This window comes from Chlorocebus sabaeus, chromosome 5 (assembly GCF_047675955.1).
Source record: "Chlorocebus sabaeus isolate Y175 chromosome 5, mChlSab1.0.hap1, whole genome shotgun sequence".
Lineage (NCBI taxonomy): Eukaryota > Metazoa > Chordata > Mammalia > Primates > Cercopithecidae > Chlorocebus > Chlorocebus sabaeus.
The window spans coordinates 19,070,855-19,088,497 of NC_132908.1; the positions used below are offsets into that span (position 1 = coordinate 19,070,855).

General features: G+C 40.1%; 1 protein-coding gene across 8 annotated transcripts in view; it reads left to right on the forward strand.

The window, feature by feature from the left end:
* ACSM3 (acyl-CoA synthetase medium chain family member 3) overlaps positions 1-17,643 on the forward strand; it is a 55,169-nt gene that overhangs the window by 19,716 nt on the left and 17,810 nt on the right. For 6 of the 8 annotated variants that reach the window (XM_073015217.1, XM_007987345.3, XM_007987334.3 and 3 more), the window contains 3 exons: positions 7,609-7,878; positions 13,779-13,989; positions 15,310-15,517. In XM_073015217.1, coding sequence (XP_072871318.1) covers positions 7,660-7,878; positions 13,779-13,989; positions 15,310-15,517 — 638 coding nt within the window. In that variant the 5' untranslated portion in view covers positions 7,609-7,659. Of the gene's footprint in view, positions 1-1,890; positions 2,025-7,608; positions 7,879-13,778; positions 13,990-15,309; positions 15,518-17,643 lie in introns of those variants that run through there. The other 2 variants (XM_007987326.3, XM_007987363.3) reach the window with 2 other exon arrangements.

The following is a 17,643-nucleotide window of genomic DNA, read 5'->3' on the forward strand; positions in this document are numbered from 1 at the left end:
CTCAAAAACTTGCCTCAGTCTCTCACTCTGCCTTCTGATGCCTCTTGGATGAATTATTTCCTTTGAAGAGGCAAGAATCAAGTTACTGTAGATCCGTATGGATTCACCACTGCTAACATTATGTTGAGTGCTATGTGAGAGAAAAAAAACCCTTTTTTTCCTTATCTCTAATAATGAGCTTAACATCAGAATAGAAATAACAGAAGAAAAAAATCAAAGAACTGGAAGCCAGAATTTACTCAACCTGAACAACAGAAAGAAACTAGAATTGGAAAAAAAGAAAAAAAAAGAACAGAGCCTCAGGGACCTGTGGAACTATCATAAAAGATCTACATGGGGACTAAAAATTTACTCCAAGAGATAATGGCTGAAAACTTCTAAAATTTGTCAAGAGACATAACTATAGAATTCAGCAATACAGAAAAAGAAATATACACTAGGACCAAGCGAGGTTTATTCCAGGGAGGCAAGGCTGGTTCAATATTAGAAGATCAGTGTCATCTATCTTATTAACAGGCTAAAGAAGAAACACATCAGATGCTTATAGTAACTGATGCAGAAAAAACACTTGCCAAAATTCAACACCTATTAATGATAAAAATTCTCAGAAAAAAATAGAAATAGAGGAGAATTTCCTCAACTTGATAAAGGGCATCGACACAAAACCTATAGCTAATATTGTACCTAACCATGAAAGACTGAATGTTTTCCCTCTAAGATCAAAAGCAAGGCAAGGATGTCTGCTCTCATCACTCTTATTCAACGTAGAGCTAGACATTCTAGCTTGTGTAATAAAGCAAGAAAAGGAAATAAAAGGTATATAGATCTAAAAGAAATAAGTAAAATCTGTTTACTTATTTACATGTATTGTGATTACACAGAAAATCCCAAGGAATCAACAACGAAAGATTCCTAGAACTCAAAAGTGACCAACAAATTCCTCTTTAATTTAAGTTGGGTCTCTATCACGTGTAATTGAAAGAGTCCTTTATTTATCCACATATCCATCAACTATTTATTGAATGTCTAAAATTTGCCAGTAGCTATACCAGGCAATAGATACACCATCAAACAAAAGAGTTCTTACCCTCAAGGGTGATAGTAAGAGATGTAAAAAGTTAAAAAAAAAAAAAAAAAAAAAAGTGAAAGAGAGAAAATGAAGAGTGGTACTTTAGAAAAATGTGGTAAGGGAAGAGTTATTTAATAGGACACCTCATAAAATGAGGAATTTGGCCAGGGGGATATCTGAGGGAAGAGTTTCAGTCAGCGGGAACTGTGAATTCAGAAAGCCTGAGGCTGAAACAGGCAAGTGTGTTTGAGAAAAAGCAAGGAGGCTGGTGGCTGTCCTGAGTGAGGCAGAGGAAGGGGAATGGGCTGCGGATCAGAAGACCTTGTGCCAGATCATGCAACTCCTTGCAATTCATGTAAGGACTCGGATTTTGACTGGAAAGGAAAGAGAAGCACTGAAAGATCTGAGCAGGGGAGTAACCTGATAGCGTTTATGTTTAGTCCTGCCACTTCAACAGATAAACACATCAACGTGTTTGCTGAGATTTAAGCCAACCCATAACCACCCCTCAACTTCTTTCCTTTCAATTTCAAAACTTCTCTATGGCTTCCTCCATCTGTTCTTTCCTCCTTCTGAAAAGTGCTTTCTTTGCCCCTTTACAGAACTAACCACTTAGGCAACTCCTTGGACACTTTCCTTCTTGTGAATAATTTGCTTTCTCGCCCCTCAAAAGCTTGCCGTGTATGTAAATCATTACCTGTAAGAGGAACCGCTGGGAGTCGTGCAAACTTCCGTTGTAAACTTTAGCCCAGAACTTGGCTCCTCCTCCAGAATGTCTCCACCAATCAAGGAAAGTGCTTTGGGCCAGTCTTGCTCCTCTGGGTTGTCAGACTGCTCCTCCCTCTTGTTTTGACTGCTACGAGGAAAAAGCAGATGTGAGAACTCAAGATTCAGGGCTGCTCTTCTAGGAAACAAGTCTGCCATAATCTCCAGCTGTGTTGGAATCTGTTAACTAGTGAGTACCTCATCTCCTCTCCTGTGTAAGATTTCCTGAACTGGCACGTCTGATTTTTGCAAAGATAACAAACAGATGAACAAAACCAACAATCAAAAATGCTGTCATTAAAGTCTTGGGCAGCCAAAGTTTCTCTCAGAATTTCTCAGTTGTGTGATACTATCTATTAAGTGATGAGGAGTATGCACATACAAAAGGCTATAAATGTAGCAGCTGAGTTTTCATATTGAGCCTTTTGGTGCTATTTGATTTTTTGAAAAAGTATGTACATGTGTTAACTTGATTTTTTAAAATTTTAATTTTAATTGAACCGGATGTGGTGGCTCACGCCTGTAATCCCAGCACTTTGGGAGGCTATGGTGGGCAGATGAAGATCACTTAAGGCCAGGAGTTCAAGACCAGCCTGGTCAACATGGTGAAACCCTATCTCTACTGAAAATAAAAAATTAGCCAGGTGTGGTGGCAGGTGCCTGTAACCCCAGCTACTTGGGAGCCTGAGGCAGGAGACTCACTTGAACCTGGGAGGTGGAGGTTGCAGTAAGCTGAGATTGCACTACTGCACTCGAACCTGGGCGAGAGAGCAAGACTCCATCTCAAAAAAAAAAAAAAAGACCAGGTAGTGGCTGAGTTTTTCACTGTACTGTCTGCTTAGCTCCCCACCTCTCTGGGTGACAGATCTTCTGCATCATCCAGAAAGTGTGTGAATTACTTCTAGGAAACTTTGAGAAACACAGATGCAAACCTAAGAGCAGCCAGTTTTCTCCTTTAGGTGGTCAAGGGCAGCTGCAAAAGTTCTGTATAGGAGGGGTTTCAGGCAGGGTCTGGTTGGGGTTGGAGAGAACAGCAGTGGCTTTACCTTGCGTTGAGGCTGTATATGTTAAACTACTGTTGTTACTCTTATACTTAGAGGGAGGATGTTTATGGAGATGTGGGGAGGCTAAAGCCCCCTTGGCTGTAGGGACAAAGAACTTGCATTTCAGATGAGACCTTAAATACTTTCAGAGCCCATCTGACCAGGGGTGGTACTGTCTTTCTTAGAAGAGTTTTCCTTATCAGTGTGGCTCACTATAAAAATCTGGAGTCACCCTGGAAAAGTTATCTCAGCTCTTTTACCTACAAATAATTTTATAAACCTGGGAAATAGAAGTTGTAAAATGCTAAGATCAATGAAAAGGGAGGAAAAGAATTTGTTGAGGAGAAGGCAATCTTATGGTTTTGATGAAGAGGATGTTGATACTTGCTTTTTGGTAGAACAGAATGGTTAGGTTCATTTTAAGCTCCAAATGACTGATCAATATTCTTTTCAACATACGTTTGAAGGATTCTGAATGTGGTATAGAGTATTGTATGGAAGCTAGGGAAGAAATCATACTAAACTCTGATTCTGTTTAGAATCAGCAAACTAAGTATGGTATGTTTATCCCCAGTCATATTGACATTTACGTAATTATATAATGTCTTCCTTAATAGTCTGTAAGCTTCATGGGAGCAAGACCAGCTGTGTCTTGTTCACAGCTATATTTTCAGCATTTAGTACAGGTCTGGCATATAGCAAGTGTTCAATAAATATATGGGTAATGAATAAATGCATTGTCCAATTTAAATATTAGACTTGCCAGCTAATTCTGTTAAGAGGAGAGCACCCAAGAGCACAGGCTGTGACTTGCCAGCATACAACAGGGTCCAGTTTGTGTCTGTTTGTGTATACTTCCTTGTCTGTAAAATGAAAATAATAATAATTAACTGCAAAGTGCTTAACAGTACAACCACCTGCCAGATCTCTGCAAAAATGTTACCTCCCTAGAGAGACCTTCTAAAAGGTCCCTTTTCTCCCATTACTCTCTTTGTTTTCTTGTGTAACATCACATTTATTTATTCCCTTGTTTACTGTATGTGTCCTTCCATGAGAGCAGGGAAGACCTTGTCTCTTTCATTCCCTCCTATATCCTCTATGTCTGAAATAATTCATGGCAAGTGATTAATAATTGTTGAATAAATAAATGAATCATGCTAACCTACCAAGAATGAAGCTCAAGACCTTATGATATTTGTCCAAATTCCTGCCTCTTATTTAATAGACTCAGAAATTTTTTCTAATACCTCACAACCATTTAAAAATACTATTCATTTTCACATCCAAGTAATGAAAGAATCAGGACATTCCTTTTGGAAGAAATAGTTTCAACATTTTATCTAAATTACAAAATTATACAAAAACTCAAGTGATCATTGATAGGGGACCAGTTTAAGAAATTACAGTGCAGTTCTTCACTAGAATGTCATGCAACTGTTAAAAGAAAAAAACATGGCCAAGTGTGTTGGCTCCCACCTATAATCCTAGCACTTTGTGAGGCTGTGTGCATGTTTGTGTATATTTCCTTGTCTGTAAAATGGAAATAATAATAAATAACTGCAAAGTGCTTAGCACAGGAGGATTGCTTGAGGTCAGGAGTTTGAGACCAGCCTGGTCAACATAGCGAGACCCCATCTCAAAAAAAAATTTTTTTAAACACTTAGCTGGGTGTGGTGGCACACACTTATAATCCCAGGTACTCTGGAGGCTGAGGCAGGAGGATCTCTTCATCCCGGAAGTTCAAGGCTGCAGTGAGGTATGGTCGTGCCACTACAGTCCAGTCTGGGTGACAGAGTGAGATCCTGTCTTTAGGGGAGGGAAAAAAAGGAAAGAGTAAATAAATAAATACTTATTTTAAAAAATAGAATGAAGATCTCTGTGCACTAGTATGGAAAGCCCTCAAAAGGTAGGTTGTTAAAAATGTTTTTAGTGGGCAGAATAGTGTGTATTCTGGGCTATCTGTTGTGTAAAATTGGTGGAGAAATAAGAATCTATACTCATAATTTGCTTGAATGCACATAAAGAAATCCTGAAAAGATAAGTAGAAGGAATAATAGTGGTTTCCTGGGGGTGAGAGCAAACCAGGCAGCTTTGAGACTAGAGGTGGGAGGCAGATATTTTTTTTCTCTGTGTACCTTTTATGGTTTTTTTGAGCCATTTGAAGATATTATGCGAAAAAAAATTAAAAACAGAAAGAGACAAGTAGTGTTGGTTCCTTCTTCTTTCAGTTGAAGGAAACCTGATGCTAATTCTGTTAAGAGGAGAGCACCCAAGAGCACAGGCTGTGACTTGCCAGCATACAACAGGGTCCAATAGTTTCCTCTCTACCCAATCCCCAATGCCAAACAGAATGACGTTGTTGGACTTAAGGTCTTAACCCGCAGGGCAACTGGGATTCAGAGTGATTTTAGTTCTGTTCTTAAGAGCAGCCTTTTCTCCTAAAGCCTGCCAAACAATTTTTGCTAATGCTTCCCAGGAACATAACAGACAAGGCCCCTGCTCTAGTAGAGCTTACATCACAGTGCAAAGATAAGCAAACTGCAGCCCATGGGCCAAATCCAGCCCTCCGCCTGTTTTTGTATAGCCTTTGTACTAAGAATGGGTTTTAAATTTTTTAATGGTTGAAAAAATAACTAAAAGAGGAACACCAATTCATGACACATGAAAATTAAATGAAATTCTGGTGTCAGTATCCATAAATAAGGTTTTATTAGAACACAGCCATGCCAAAACGTATTTATGTATTGTCAATGACTGCTCTGTCAATGGCAGAGTTAAATACCTGCAGCAGAACCATATGGCCCACAAAGCCTCAAGTATTTAGTGTCTGGCCCTTCACAGAAAAAGTTTGCTGACCCCTATTCTAGTAATATGCTTGGCACCATGATAAGCATTTCGCATGTAGTATCCCATTCGGTCTTCAGGAGAAATTTCTGATGGAGGTTCTATTAGTCGCTCCATTGGTAAAATGTGAAACTGAGGTTCAGAGTGATTAATAATTCAAATAAGGTCACACAGTTCGTAAGTGGCAAAACTGGGAGACCATATCACATGACTATATGACTCAGTAGCCAACGTATTTAACCATCATGCTATAGACCAGTGCTTTTCACACTTGAATGTACATACCAGTCACCTGGGATCTTGTCAACATCTACCAATACAGCAGATCTAGAGTGGGGCCTGAGAATGTGCATTTCTAACAAGCTTCTAGGTGATAATAATGATGATGCTGGTTCACAAATCACAGCCTCTAAATGAATGATTCTCAACCATGGCTGCTGCACATTAAAATCTGAGGACATTTTAAAAAATATAAATGATCCCAGAGCCCACTCTCAAATATTCTGATTTAGTTGATCCAAGACCTAGGCATCAGAGTTTTTTTTTTTTTTTAATGCTTTCTTGGTGATTCAAATGTACAGCGGGACTGCGAACCACTGCTCTGTTGAAATCCTGTTGAATGATAGTAGAAACATTCAAATGGGAATCCAAAGACCAGAGTTCTAGTCCTAACTCTGGTATGACAGAATGAAGCAAGCTGTTTCCCCTGTCTGGGTCTCCAGTTTTCTTTGCAGGTGAAAAAGGAAAAAGCTGAAACCAGATGGTCTCAGACGGCTCAAGATCACTGAGTTGTCAGGTCTTCACACAAATAAATGGGAAGGACAGAAGTCCCCAAGTTTCCTGATGCATTGGGTATATCAACATGATGCCCAAACACCAGCTCTGTTTAGGGTAAAACCGCAATAATTGTAGATGTCAGCTAAACTCTCCATTTAGCTGACATCCGCAATTATGTATTGTTTTGGCAATGTATCAATACAGAAATGCTTCCACATAGCCAGACTGCCTTACATGGCACACAGCTAGAATTGTAGTTAGAATGATGATTTAATGATTATGAGAGTAATATATATTGCAGTGTAGGAAATTTGGAAAATTACAGGAAGTATAATGAGAACTTCAAACACTCATAATCCCTAGAACTGCATTTTTAACAGCCTCAACCAAGTAAATGACATTGTGATCCAATGATTTCCCACAGAAGCAGGCAATGGCCGAGAGGGGCCTCCCCCACAAAAGTCCTAAATATTAAAGCCCCATTATTACATCTCTAGTAAATGCAGCTCCAAGCCTGGACTTGAAAGTAGCATGGGCCCCTATTGAGAGCATGGGAACTGCATCCTATCAACTAGACAGTTTATAAACTGTGACAGTGCTTTCATGTCTAATTTTTATTGGGCTACTCTCAATTTCTTCATCTACAGATTATCCACTGTGAAAAACGCTCCTTAACATTTCTGCCCTACTTTAAAATCTGCAGGTGAAAGATATTAGACAAGAAGGCTTAGCCCTTTGCTTTCAGTGAGATTAAGTGGGTGACCCAGATCTTTACTTCTTTAGAAATGCATGTGGGAGTCAATAGTGCACAGTATTCTGGAGAATGGACTAGGACCTGAAAGTTCTGGGTTCAAATCCAGCCAATGCCTCTTACTAGTCATTTTCTCAATCTGTAAACAGAGATGATAATAGTACCTACTTCACAGGGTTTCTCTGAGGATTTAATAAGAAAGTGTATATAAAATGAGCACAGTGTTTGGAACACAGAGTATATGCAGAAAATGGTACCATCATGATGATTATCAATAATAATAACGAAACTCAGCCACTTTGGGGTATGGCTACCTTCAGGACAGAAACAAATATATGTCCTTTTTGCTCGTCTTTTAGATGAATTGGTCTCTGTGCAAATCCTGAGTGCTAAAGTTTCCAACAAGACTGATGCTAGCTTGTGTCACCATGAAGATGCTACATCATGCCAAGTGTTTTCAGCGCCTAACAATTTTTGGTTCTGTGAGGGCATTGCATAAAGATAATAGAAGAGCAACCCCTCAGAATTTTTCCAACTATGAATCCATGAAACAGGACTTCAAACTGGAGATTCCAGAGTATTTCAACTTTGCTAAAGATGTCCTGGACCAATGGACTAATATGGAAAAGGTATGGGGGAAGGGCCAGTCAGACCACAATTTCTCAACTGGGAGTGATTTTACCCCTAGGTAACATCTCTAATGTCTGGAAATATTTTTGTTGCCATGATAGGGGCAGAGGCAGTTGCTACTGGCATCTAACAGGTAAAAGCCAGGGATTCTGCTAAATATCCCATAATGCACAGGGCAGCCTCCAGAACAAAGAATTATTTGACCCGAAATGTCAGTAGTTCCATGGTTAGTTGAGAGACCCTGGATTACATAAACGTAGAATTCTAGGTTGACTTAAAAAAAAAAAAAAAAGGAGAAGAGTGAAAAGTAATTCCGAGAGTCAGAAATGGTAGAAAAGGAGGCACAGAAAAATCTTTGGGGGAAATATAAAGGATGCAAGAATTCTCACTTATTGGAAAGAAAAATGATCAGGCTAAATGGGAAATGATTTGGGCCAAAAGAAATGACATGGCTTCCAATGTCTAGAAATAAGGACCCCAAGTTATTATTTTTCCTGTTATTTTTAGTTATGTAATAATTATACATAGTTATGGGGTACAGAGATATTTTTTGATACATGTATAAAATGTGTAGTGATCAAATCAGGGTAATTAGACTACCCATCATCTCAAACATGCATCATTTCTTTGTGCTGAGAGCATTCAAAATCCTCTCTCCTAGCTTTTTGAACATATACAATAAATTATTCTTAACTGTTTTCACTCTACAGTGCTATAGAACACTAGAACTCATTCCTCCCATCTAGCTATAATTTTGCATCCATTACCCAACCTCTTTCTATCCTCCTCTCTCTACTACCCTTCTCAGCCTCTAATAGCCACAATTCCACTCTCTACTTCTATGAGCTCTTTTCAGGCTGGAGTGCGGTGGTGTGATCTCAGCCCCCTACAACCTCCGCCTCAGGGGTTCAAGCGATTCTCGTGCCTCAGCCTTCGGAGTAGCTGAGACTACAGGCGCCTGCCACCATGCCAGCTAATTTTTGTATTTTTAGTAGAGACAGGGTTTTGCCATGTTAGCCAGGCTGACCTTGAACTCCTGGTCTCAAGTGATCTGCCCACCTTGGCCTCCCAAAGCGCTGGTATTACAGGTGTGAGCCACCCATCGCACTGGGCCGAGCTCCTTTTTTTTTTTAATTTTTTTTATTTTTTATTTTTTTAAGAGACAGTGTCTTACTCTGTTGCCCAGGCTGAAGTTCAGTGAAGCTCATTTTTTTAAGCCCCACATATGAGTAAGAACATGTGGCATTTATCTTTCCGTGTCTGACTTATTTCACTTAACATAACGTCCTGCAACTTCATACATGTTGCCACAAATAACCGAAATTCGTTCTTTTTTATGGCTGAATAGTATTGCACTGTGTATATATACCACATTTTCTTTATCTATTCATCTGCTGATGGACACTTCAGTTGATTCCATATCTTGGCTATTATGTACAGTGCTACAATAAACATGGTAGTGCAGATATCTCTTCGATAGACTGATTTCCTTTCCTTTGAAAAAATACCCAGTGGTGAGATTGCTAAATCATATGGTCGTTCTATTTTTAGGTTTTTTAGAAGTCTTTGTATTGTTTTCTGCAATGGTGTACTAACTTATATTCTCACCAATAGTGTTTAAGAGTTCCCTTTTCCCCACATCCTCTCAAGCATTTGTTATCTTTTGTCTTTTTGATAATAGCCATTCTAACTGGGTTAAGATCATATCTCATTGTGGTTTTGATTTGAACTACCCTGATGATTAATGATGTTGAGCATTTTTGCATATACTTGCTGCCAGTTAGTATGTCTTTTGAGAAATGTCTATTCAGATTCTATGTCCATTTTTTAATTGAATTGTTTAGTTTTTTGTTTGGTTGTTGGTGGTGGTTGTTTTTGGTGTTGGTTTATTTGCATTCCCTGTATATCCTGAATATTAATTCCTTGTCAGGTAAATAGTTCACAAATATTTTATCCCATTCTACATCCTGTCTCTTCTCTCTGTTGATTGTTTCCTTTACTGTTCAGAAGCATTTTACGTCTGTATAGTCCCATTTGTCTGTTTTTGTTTTTGTTGCCTGTGTTTTCATATCCTTATCGCTAAAATATTTGCTTAGAGGCGTCTCAGAGCCTACTCTGGCTCAGGAAGCTGCCTGAGTTTATTAAATGTATTATAAAATTTGTAAAAATTAAACAATTAAAATTAAAATTAAAATTAAAACATTTGCCTAGATCAATGACTTGAAGCATTTGCGCTGTTTTCTTCAGTTGTTTTATAGTTTTGAGTCTTACATTTAAGTCTATAATCCAGTTGGAGTTGATTTTTGTATATGGTGAAAGATAGGGCTCTAGTCTTAGTCTACTGCATATGGATACCACTTTTCCTCGGACCACGTACTGAAGAGGATATCCTTTCCTCAGTGTATGTTCTTGGCACCTTTGTTGAAAATCTGTTATTTCTGGGTTCTCTATTCTGTTTCATTGGTCTCTGCATCTGTTTTTAAGCCAGTACCGTGCTGTTTTGGTTACTATAGCTCTGTAGTGTGATTTGAAGTTAGGAAGTGTGGTGTCTTTGTCTAGTTTTGGTATTAGGGTAATGCTGACTGGTAGAATGCACTAGGAAGAATTCCTTCTTCTTCAATTTTTAAACATATTTTCAGAAAAAAATAATGTTAGGACTGGAAGTGGTGGCTCACGCTTGTAATCCCAGCACTTTAGGAGGCCGAGGAGGGTGGATCACCTGAGGTCAGGAGTTCGAGACCAGCCTGGCCAACATGGTTAAACCACGTCTCTACTAAAAATACAAAAATTAGCCGGGCATGGTGGTGCATGCCTGTAATCCCAGCTACTAGGGAGGCTGAGGCAGGAGAATCGTTTTAACCTGGGAGGCAGAGGTTGCAGTGAACCGAGATCACACCATTGCACTCCAGCCTAGACGACAAGAATGAGACTCCATCTTGGTGTGAACCTGGGAGGCGGAGCTTGCAGTGAGCCGAGATCGTGCCACTGCACTTCAGCCTGGGCGACAGAGCGAGACTCCGTCTCAAAAAAAAAAAAAAAAAAAAGGTTTAGTGTTAGTTCTTTTTTAAAAGTTTGGTAGAATTCAGCAGTAAAGCCATCCAATTCTGGGCTTTTTATTACTGGTTCAATCTCATTACACATTATTGGTCTGTTCAGGTTTTCTATCATGGTAGGTTATGTGTGTCCAGGACTATATCCATTTCCTCTACGTTTTCCAATTTGTTGGCATATAGTTGTTCATAACAGTCTTTAATGATCCTTTGTATTTCTGTGGTACAGTTGTAATGTCTCCTTTTTCATTTCTGATTTTATTTATTTGGGTCTTCTCTCTTTTTTTCTTAATCTAACTAAAGATTTGTCTATTTTGTTTTTCTTCAAAAAAAATTTTTGTTGATCTTTTGTAATTTTTGCCTCAATTTCATTTATTTCTGCTCTGATCTTTATTATTTCTTTCTTTCTACTAATTTTGGGTTTAGTTTGTCGTTACTTTTCTTGTTCCTTGAGGTGCATTCTTAGATTGTTTATTTGAAATCTTTCTGCTTTTTTGATATAGGTGTTTATGGCTATAAACTTCCCTCTTAACACTGTGTTTGCTTTATCTCATTGATTTTGATATGTTTCCATTTTCATTAGTTTCAAGAAATTTTTTGCTTTCCTTCTCAATTTCATCATCGACTCACTGGTCATTCAGGAGCATGTTGTTTAATTTCCATGTATGTGTACACTTTCCAAAGTTCCTCATTACTGATATCTAGTTTTATTCCATTGTGGTCTAAGAACATACTTGGTATGATTTCAATTTTTAAAAATTTGTTGAAATTTGTTTTGTGCCCTAACATATGGTCTATTCTGGAGAATATGCCATGTGCTGATGAGAAGAAGAATGTGTATTCTGTAGCTGTTGGATAAAATGTTGTGTAAATATCTGTTAGGTCCATTTGGTCCAAAGTGCAGTGTAAAACCAATGTTTCTTTGTTAATTTTCTGTCTAGATGATCCGTCTAATGCCGAGGGTGGAGTGTTAAAGTCCCAAACATTGTTGTATTGGAGTCTATCTGTTTACATCTAATGATATTTGCTTTACATATCTGGGTGCACTGATATTGGGTGCATATATATTTATAATTGTTATATCCTCTTGCTGAATTGATCTATTTATCATTATATAATGACCTTCTTTGCCTCTTTTTGTGTTTACTGACTTAAAGTCTATTTCACGTGATATAAGTGTAGCTATTCCTGCACACTTTTGGTTTCTATTTGTTTGAAATATTGTTTTCCATCTCTTCATTTTCTATGTATATCTTCTTTTTTTTTTTTTTTTTTTGACAGAGTCTCACTCTGTCGCCAGGCTGGAGTGCAGTGGCGTGATCTCAGCTCACTGCAACCTCCGCCTCCTGGATTCAAGTGATTCTACTGCCTCAGCCTCCCAATTAGCTGGGACTACAGGTGCATGCCATCATGCCCAGCTAATTTTTGTATTTTTAGTAGAGACAGGTTTCACCATGTTGGCCAGTATAGTCTCAGTCTCTTGACTTCGTGTTCCCCCCTCCTCGGCCTCCCAAAGTGCTGGGATTACAGGCATGAGCCACCGCGCCTGGCCCTATCTATGTGTATCTTTACAGGTGAAGTGAGTTTCTTGTAGGCAGCCTATAGTTGGGTCTTGTTTTTTATCCATTCAGTCAGTCCATACAGTCCATATCTTTTAACTGGGGAATTTAAACTGTTTACATTCAAGATTGTTATTGATAGGTGTTATTTTGTTCATCATGAGGGTGCCAGCAGTGGCTCCAGTGGGTCCCAGGCAGGCTGATTCTCAGGCTCCCAGGTGGTGGTCATGGGCACTGGCAGTAGCGGTGGTAAGCCTCAAGTGAGTCAGACCTCAGGTCCTTTGGCAGTGCACATGGATACTTGTAGTAGTGGTGGCCTGAATGGGCCAGTCCTTGGGTACCCAGATGGCAATGCAGGCACAAAGCGGCTCTGCCACGAGAGGGGTCAAGATCATGTTCATGGCAGCAGGCTCAGGAAGGTAGCTCTCAGGCTCTGGGGAGTGTGCTTTAGTGCCTTATGTCCTGGGGCAGCCTCCCTGATGTGCTGGACTGCCTGTTCCCTGTGGTGTCGAGTGCTGTGTGTAGGCTCGGGTGCCAGTGGCCTGGCTATATCACTGGATCCACCTGGTGTTGGAATGCTGCAGCCCTCTAGGGGAATGTGTGGGAATGTCAGCAAGGCCCCAGGGGTGTGGAGATGCAGGGGCTATTGGCCCCAGGGCAAGATGTAGTATGGTGGTAGCTCTGTTCCTAAAATGATGCCATGCTGTAGCAGCTCGGATCCTGGGGTTTCTTGCAGGGGGACCTGGTATGAACTTCCTCGCTGGAACAATGTTATACTATACTGGTGTACTATACTCTACAGCGTTTACTAGGCTCAGGGCCTGTGAGGGCTGAGGGGCTCTCCTGTAGGTGGGATTTCAGACATCTGTGATGGGAATGTGGACTGCTGAGGATCTTCCACTTACATTTTCCCCAAAACAGGGAGTCCCTCTGGGCTCTGTGCTGATCCTGGCCAGCTGCTGTTCTTCCCTCTCTATACTTTCATCTCTAGTTTTCAGGTCTCAGAGAGTTTTGTCACTTCCTTGTTAAATTCCAGTGTTATCCCTTTGACATTCTATTTGTCATGTGGTTATCTGCTCACTGTCTTGGTCCTTCTGGTAGGAGGTTAGTACTGGGCATCTCTAGTCATCCATCTGGATGGTGTCTCCCCCAGAGTTATTTCCAAATACTCTATCCGTGTTCTAACTAATGACTTGTGAATTTTCTTCAACTAATCTATTTTGAGTCAGTTGGCCCAGAATTTAGCCATATAACAACCTTTAAATCCGTGACTGGTTTGTCTTTCCTCAGACTGGAAAGAAACCTTCAAATCCAGCCTTCTGGTGGATCAATGGAAAAGGAGAAGAGGTGCGATGGAGTTTTGAGGAACTGGGATCTCTGTCCAGAAAATTTGCTAATATACTTTCAGAAGCCTGTTCCCTACAAAGAGGAGATCGGGTAATTCTGATTCTGCCCAGGGTCCCAGAGTGGTGGCTTGCAAATGTGGCCTGTCTACGAACAGGTTAGTAATGTTTGCTTTCTGATCATATTTAATACTAAGCTGGATGGGAGATTTTCCAGAACACCTAAGTAATCATGATACATTGATTCTGGTGTGGGCTTATTGTCACAGAGTGCCTTTAAATTATATGAAAGTGTTAGGCCATAGTAGGCTAATTCCTTAACCCTAGATGGAACATCTTTAAAAGATAACCTTAGAGTTACAGCCTCACAAAAATTGTTGTGTTGCCCTGATTAGAAAAAAAAAAAGATATTCTAAAGAACCTGTTTTCTAGTCCTGGTTGTCGGTTTCTTGAAGAACCCTGCTGGAGAGGCCTGGTCCTTCCCAAAGTGAAATGATGAGCCAGTGTCAAGAGTCCAGGAATGGCAGACATGTGTTCCCCGATCTTCTTGCCTCCTGAGTCACCTAGGAAGAGCAAAACCTATTGTGAAGTGAATGCTTTCCATCCCTCTCTTAAGGGTCTGGGACTTAAGGGTGGTGGGGCCCAGGAGGAAGATCTATATATTTTTGAGAATCCATTTATCCTTTGAGAAAATAATACCCAAAGCTTACTGAGCACAGTTCTAAGTTCTTTACATGTTTTAACTCATTTAATCCCCTAATTATCCTGTAAGAGAAGTACTATTATTGTCATATCGTTTTACAGATGCAGAACCTGAAGCTCACAGAGGTGAAGTGGCTTGTCCCAAGTCCCAGCTATAAGAGTGTCTGGTTCTAGGACACTCTTAATCCTTATACTTCATCTTACAGTATAATATACAACCAGCAGGAATAGAACCACAGAAAAGATGAATGCCCCCACCCGTCCTTTTGGAAAGAAATCATAAAGCAATCATACACATTTTAAGAGGCACTAAGCTGAAGTGGTGAAGTGTACAGTTCTGGAGTCAGGCTACAGGGTTCAGTCCCTGCACTGTCACTTACTACTTAGGTGATATCTTGGGCAAGTTATTCATAGCTTTTATGTTTGGGGATTTTTTTTGGTGGGGACTGAAAGAGTTAAAACATATAATTAAATAATAAATATTGGTTAATATTACTTCTCAATCAAAACCTTTTTCAAGCTCAATGTTATGGATGGTCTTCAAATAAAGAATAATTATCCAGTATTTAACATGCTTTCATGTTAGGCCAAAAGGGTCATAGACTCTGAAATCCCTTGAAAGGCAAAAGCAGATAAGTGGAAGTAAGATAAATAGATACCTTCCTGGTAAACTGACTAACTCATTCTGAGAAATACAGAATGTATAGATGGTATCTACACTACTCTAACATAATGAAGCCTCTCTTCTAAACACTGTTTCTTTTCTGCCCCTTTAGGGACAGTTTTAATTCCAGGAACCACTCAGCTGACCCAGAAAGACATTCTCTACAGACTACAATCTTCAAAAGCAAACTGCATCATCACCAATGATGTTTTAGCCCCAGCAGTAGATGCTATTGCACCCCAATGTGAAAATCTGCACTCCAAGCTGATTGTATCAGAGAACTCCAGAGAGGGGTGGGGGAACCTTAAGGAGATGATGAAGTGAGTAGCCATGCTTATTGTAGAACAGCTTCCCAAAAGGAAAGGCAACAATAAAAAAATATTAAACCCAGTAGTGATTAGAAAAATGCAAATTAAAACAACAGGCAAAGAGAACAGTTGGTAGTTGTTGCTGCATTAATAGTACTAAACTCTGAAGCAGGAAGGAGCTTGGAGTGCTTTTTGTAGGTAAGGATCCCCTGAGATGGAGATTGGTGTATAGGAAGTTTATTAAGGAGTTCTTTTGGGATTAACAGCTGTGAAGGATGGGTAAGAATGTAGGATTGGGCAGAGAAAGAAATTTATTTGCGATGGATTCCATACAAAGCCTTCAGTCAACCCCCTGGGACCTCTGAAGGTTGAACAGCTCCTCAAAGCTGTTCCCAGCTAAAACAAGAAGTCCTGGAGTTTATACACCCAGATTGATCAGTAATTGAATGTGGGTTGTCCCTAGGAGTCAAGACCTTTAACAAAGCAGCTCTTCATTCAAGGCAATCTCTAAAGAGGGCTCCCAGCACCTGTGGGGATTAAGACCTTCATTCCTGCAGAGGGCTTTTGGAAGTGCAACACAGCATCAATCACAGAGCTGTTATGATCTCCCAGGGAAATTGATCACAGTCAGTCCTTCAGTGTTGGCTATCCCATTCCCTTGCTGACAGCAACACTGGTATCAGGTTAAAATAAGAAAAATGCTTAATGTTAATGGATGCAATTATAAAACTGAATTTCACTGATGCTGAAGCCTAGCATGGAGTGCTTCCATGGGTTACTTGGAACTCTTGCCAGGTACTGGTTAATTCTTAGAATTGGGCTGGCAGCAAAGTCCTTCTCTAGAATGAGCTTCCTACCTTTACTCAAGGATTTGGGAGCATGGTTGCCACTATGGACTTTTTCCTGCCGCATTTAAAATTGCTAATACCGAGTTCTTGCCAAAGGCCAAGTACTGTTCTAATAAGAATAATATAATTGCAATCATAGCTTATATTGATATGGTTATGTGCCAGAAACTATTCTAAGGACTTCAGATATATTACCTCATTTAAACCTCACAGCAACCTAGGTACGACAATTATACGCTGAATAAGGTCAAATGCTTGTACCTGGCAGAGCTAACTTTCAAACCCAGGCAGTATGGGTGCTGAGCCTACACTCCTCACTTCTGTATGTACTGCCTCTAGTAAGAGATCAGTACGATAACCCTGCCTTAGGTTTTGAGGGCAACAGTATCGGTGATGGAAGTGATAGGAACACAGCTATAGATACCATTTTTTTTTTTTTTTTTAGACGGAGTCTCGCTCTGTTGCCCAGGCTGGAGTGCGGTGGCGCAATCTTGGCTTACTGCAACCTCCGCCTCCTGAGTTCAAGCAATTCTCCTGCCTCAGCCTTCCAAGTAGCTGGGATTACAGGCATGTCCCACTATGCCCAGCTAATCTTTTGTATTTTTAGTGGAGACAGGGTTTCACCGTGTTAGCCGGGATGGTCTCAATCTCCTGACCTCATGATCCGCCCGCCTCGGCCTTCCAAAGTGCTGGGATTACAGGTGTAGGCCACTTCGCCTGGCCTATAGACACTGTTTTTAATTAACTAAGATAATTATGAAATCATAGACTGAACACTTGGTGTAGCTTTGTCAGGTTTTGAAAACAGCTTTTCAGCCAGGCACGGTGGCTGATGCTCGTAAATCATCACTTTAGGAGGCTGAGGTGGGATGATAGTTTGAGTCCAGGAGTTCAAGACCAGTTTGAAAAACATAGTGAAACCTCTTCTCTACATAAATAAAAATAATTAGCCAGGCATGATGATGCACGTCTGTAGTCCCAGCCTACTTGGGAGGCTGAGGTAGGAAGATTGCTTGAACCCAGGAGGTCAAGGCTGCAATGAGCCGTAAGTGAGCCACTGTACTCTAGCCTGGGTGAGAGAGACCCTGTCTTTAAAAAAAAAAAAAAAAAAAAAAAGGAAGGAGAGAAGGAAGAAACGAAAAGGAAAGAAAATAGCTTTTCTATATTTCTCATGAATGGCCTGGAATGGCCTTGTTGTTTCTACTCACTCTCATCCCCACATGCCTGGATAAATCTGTGTTCATCTTAGACACTTGATATGTATGCGTGCAGCTGCCCTAATGTGTGACT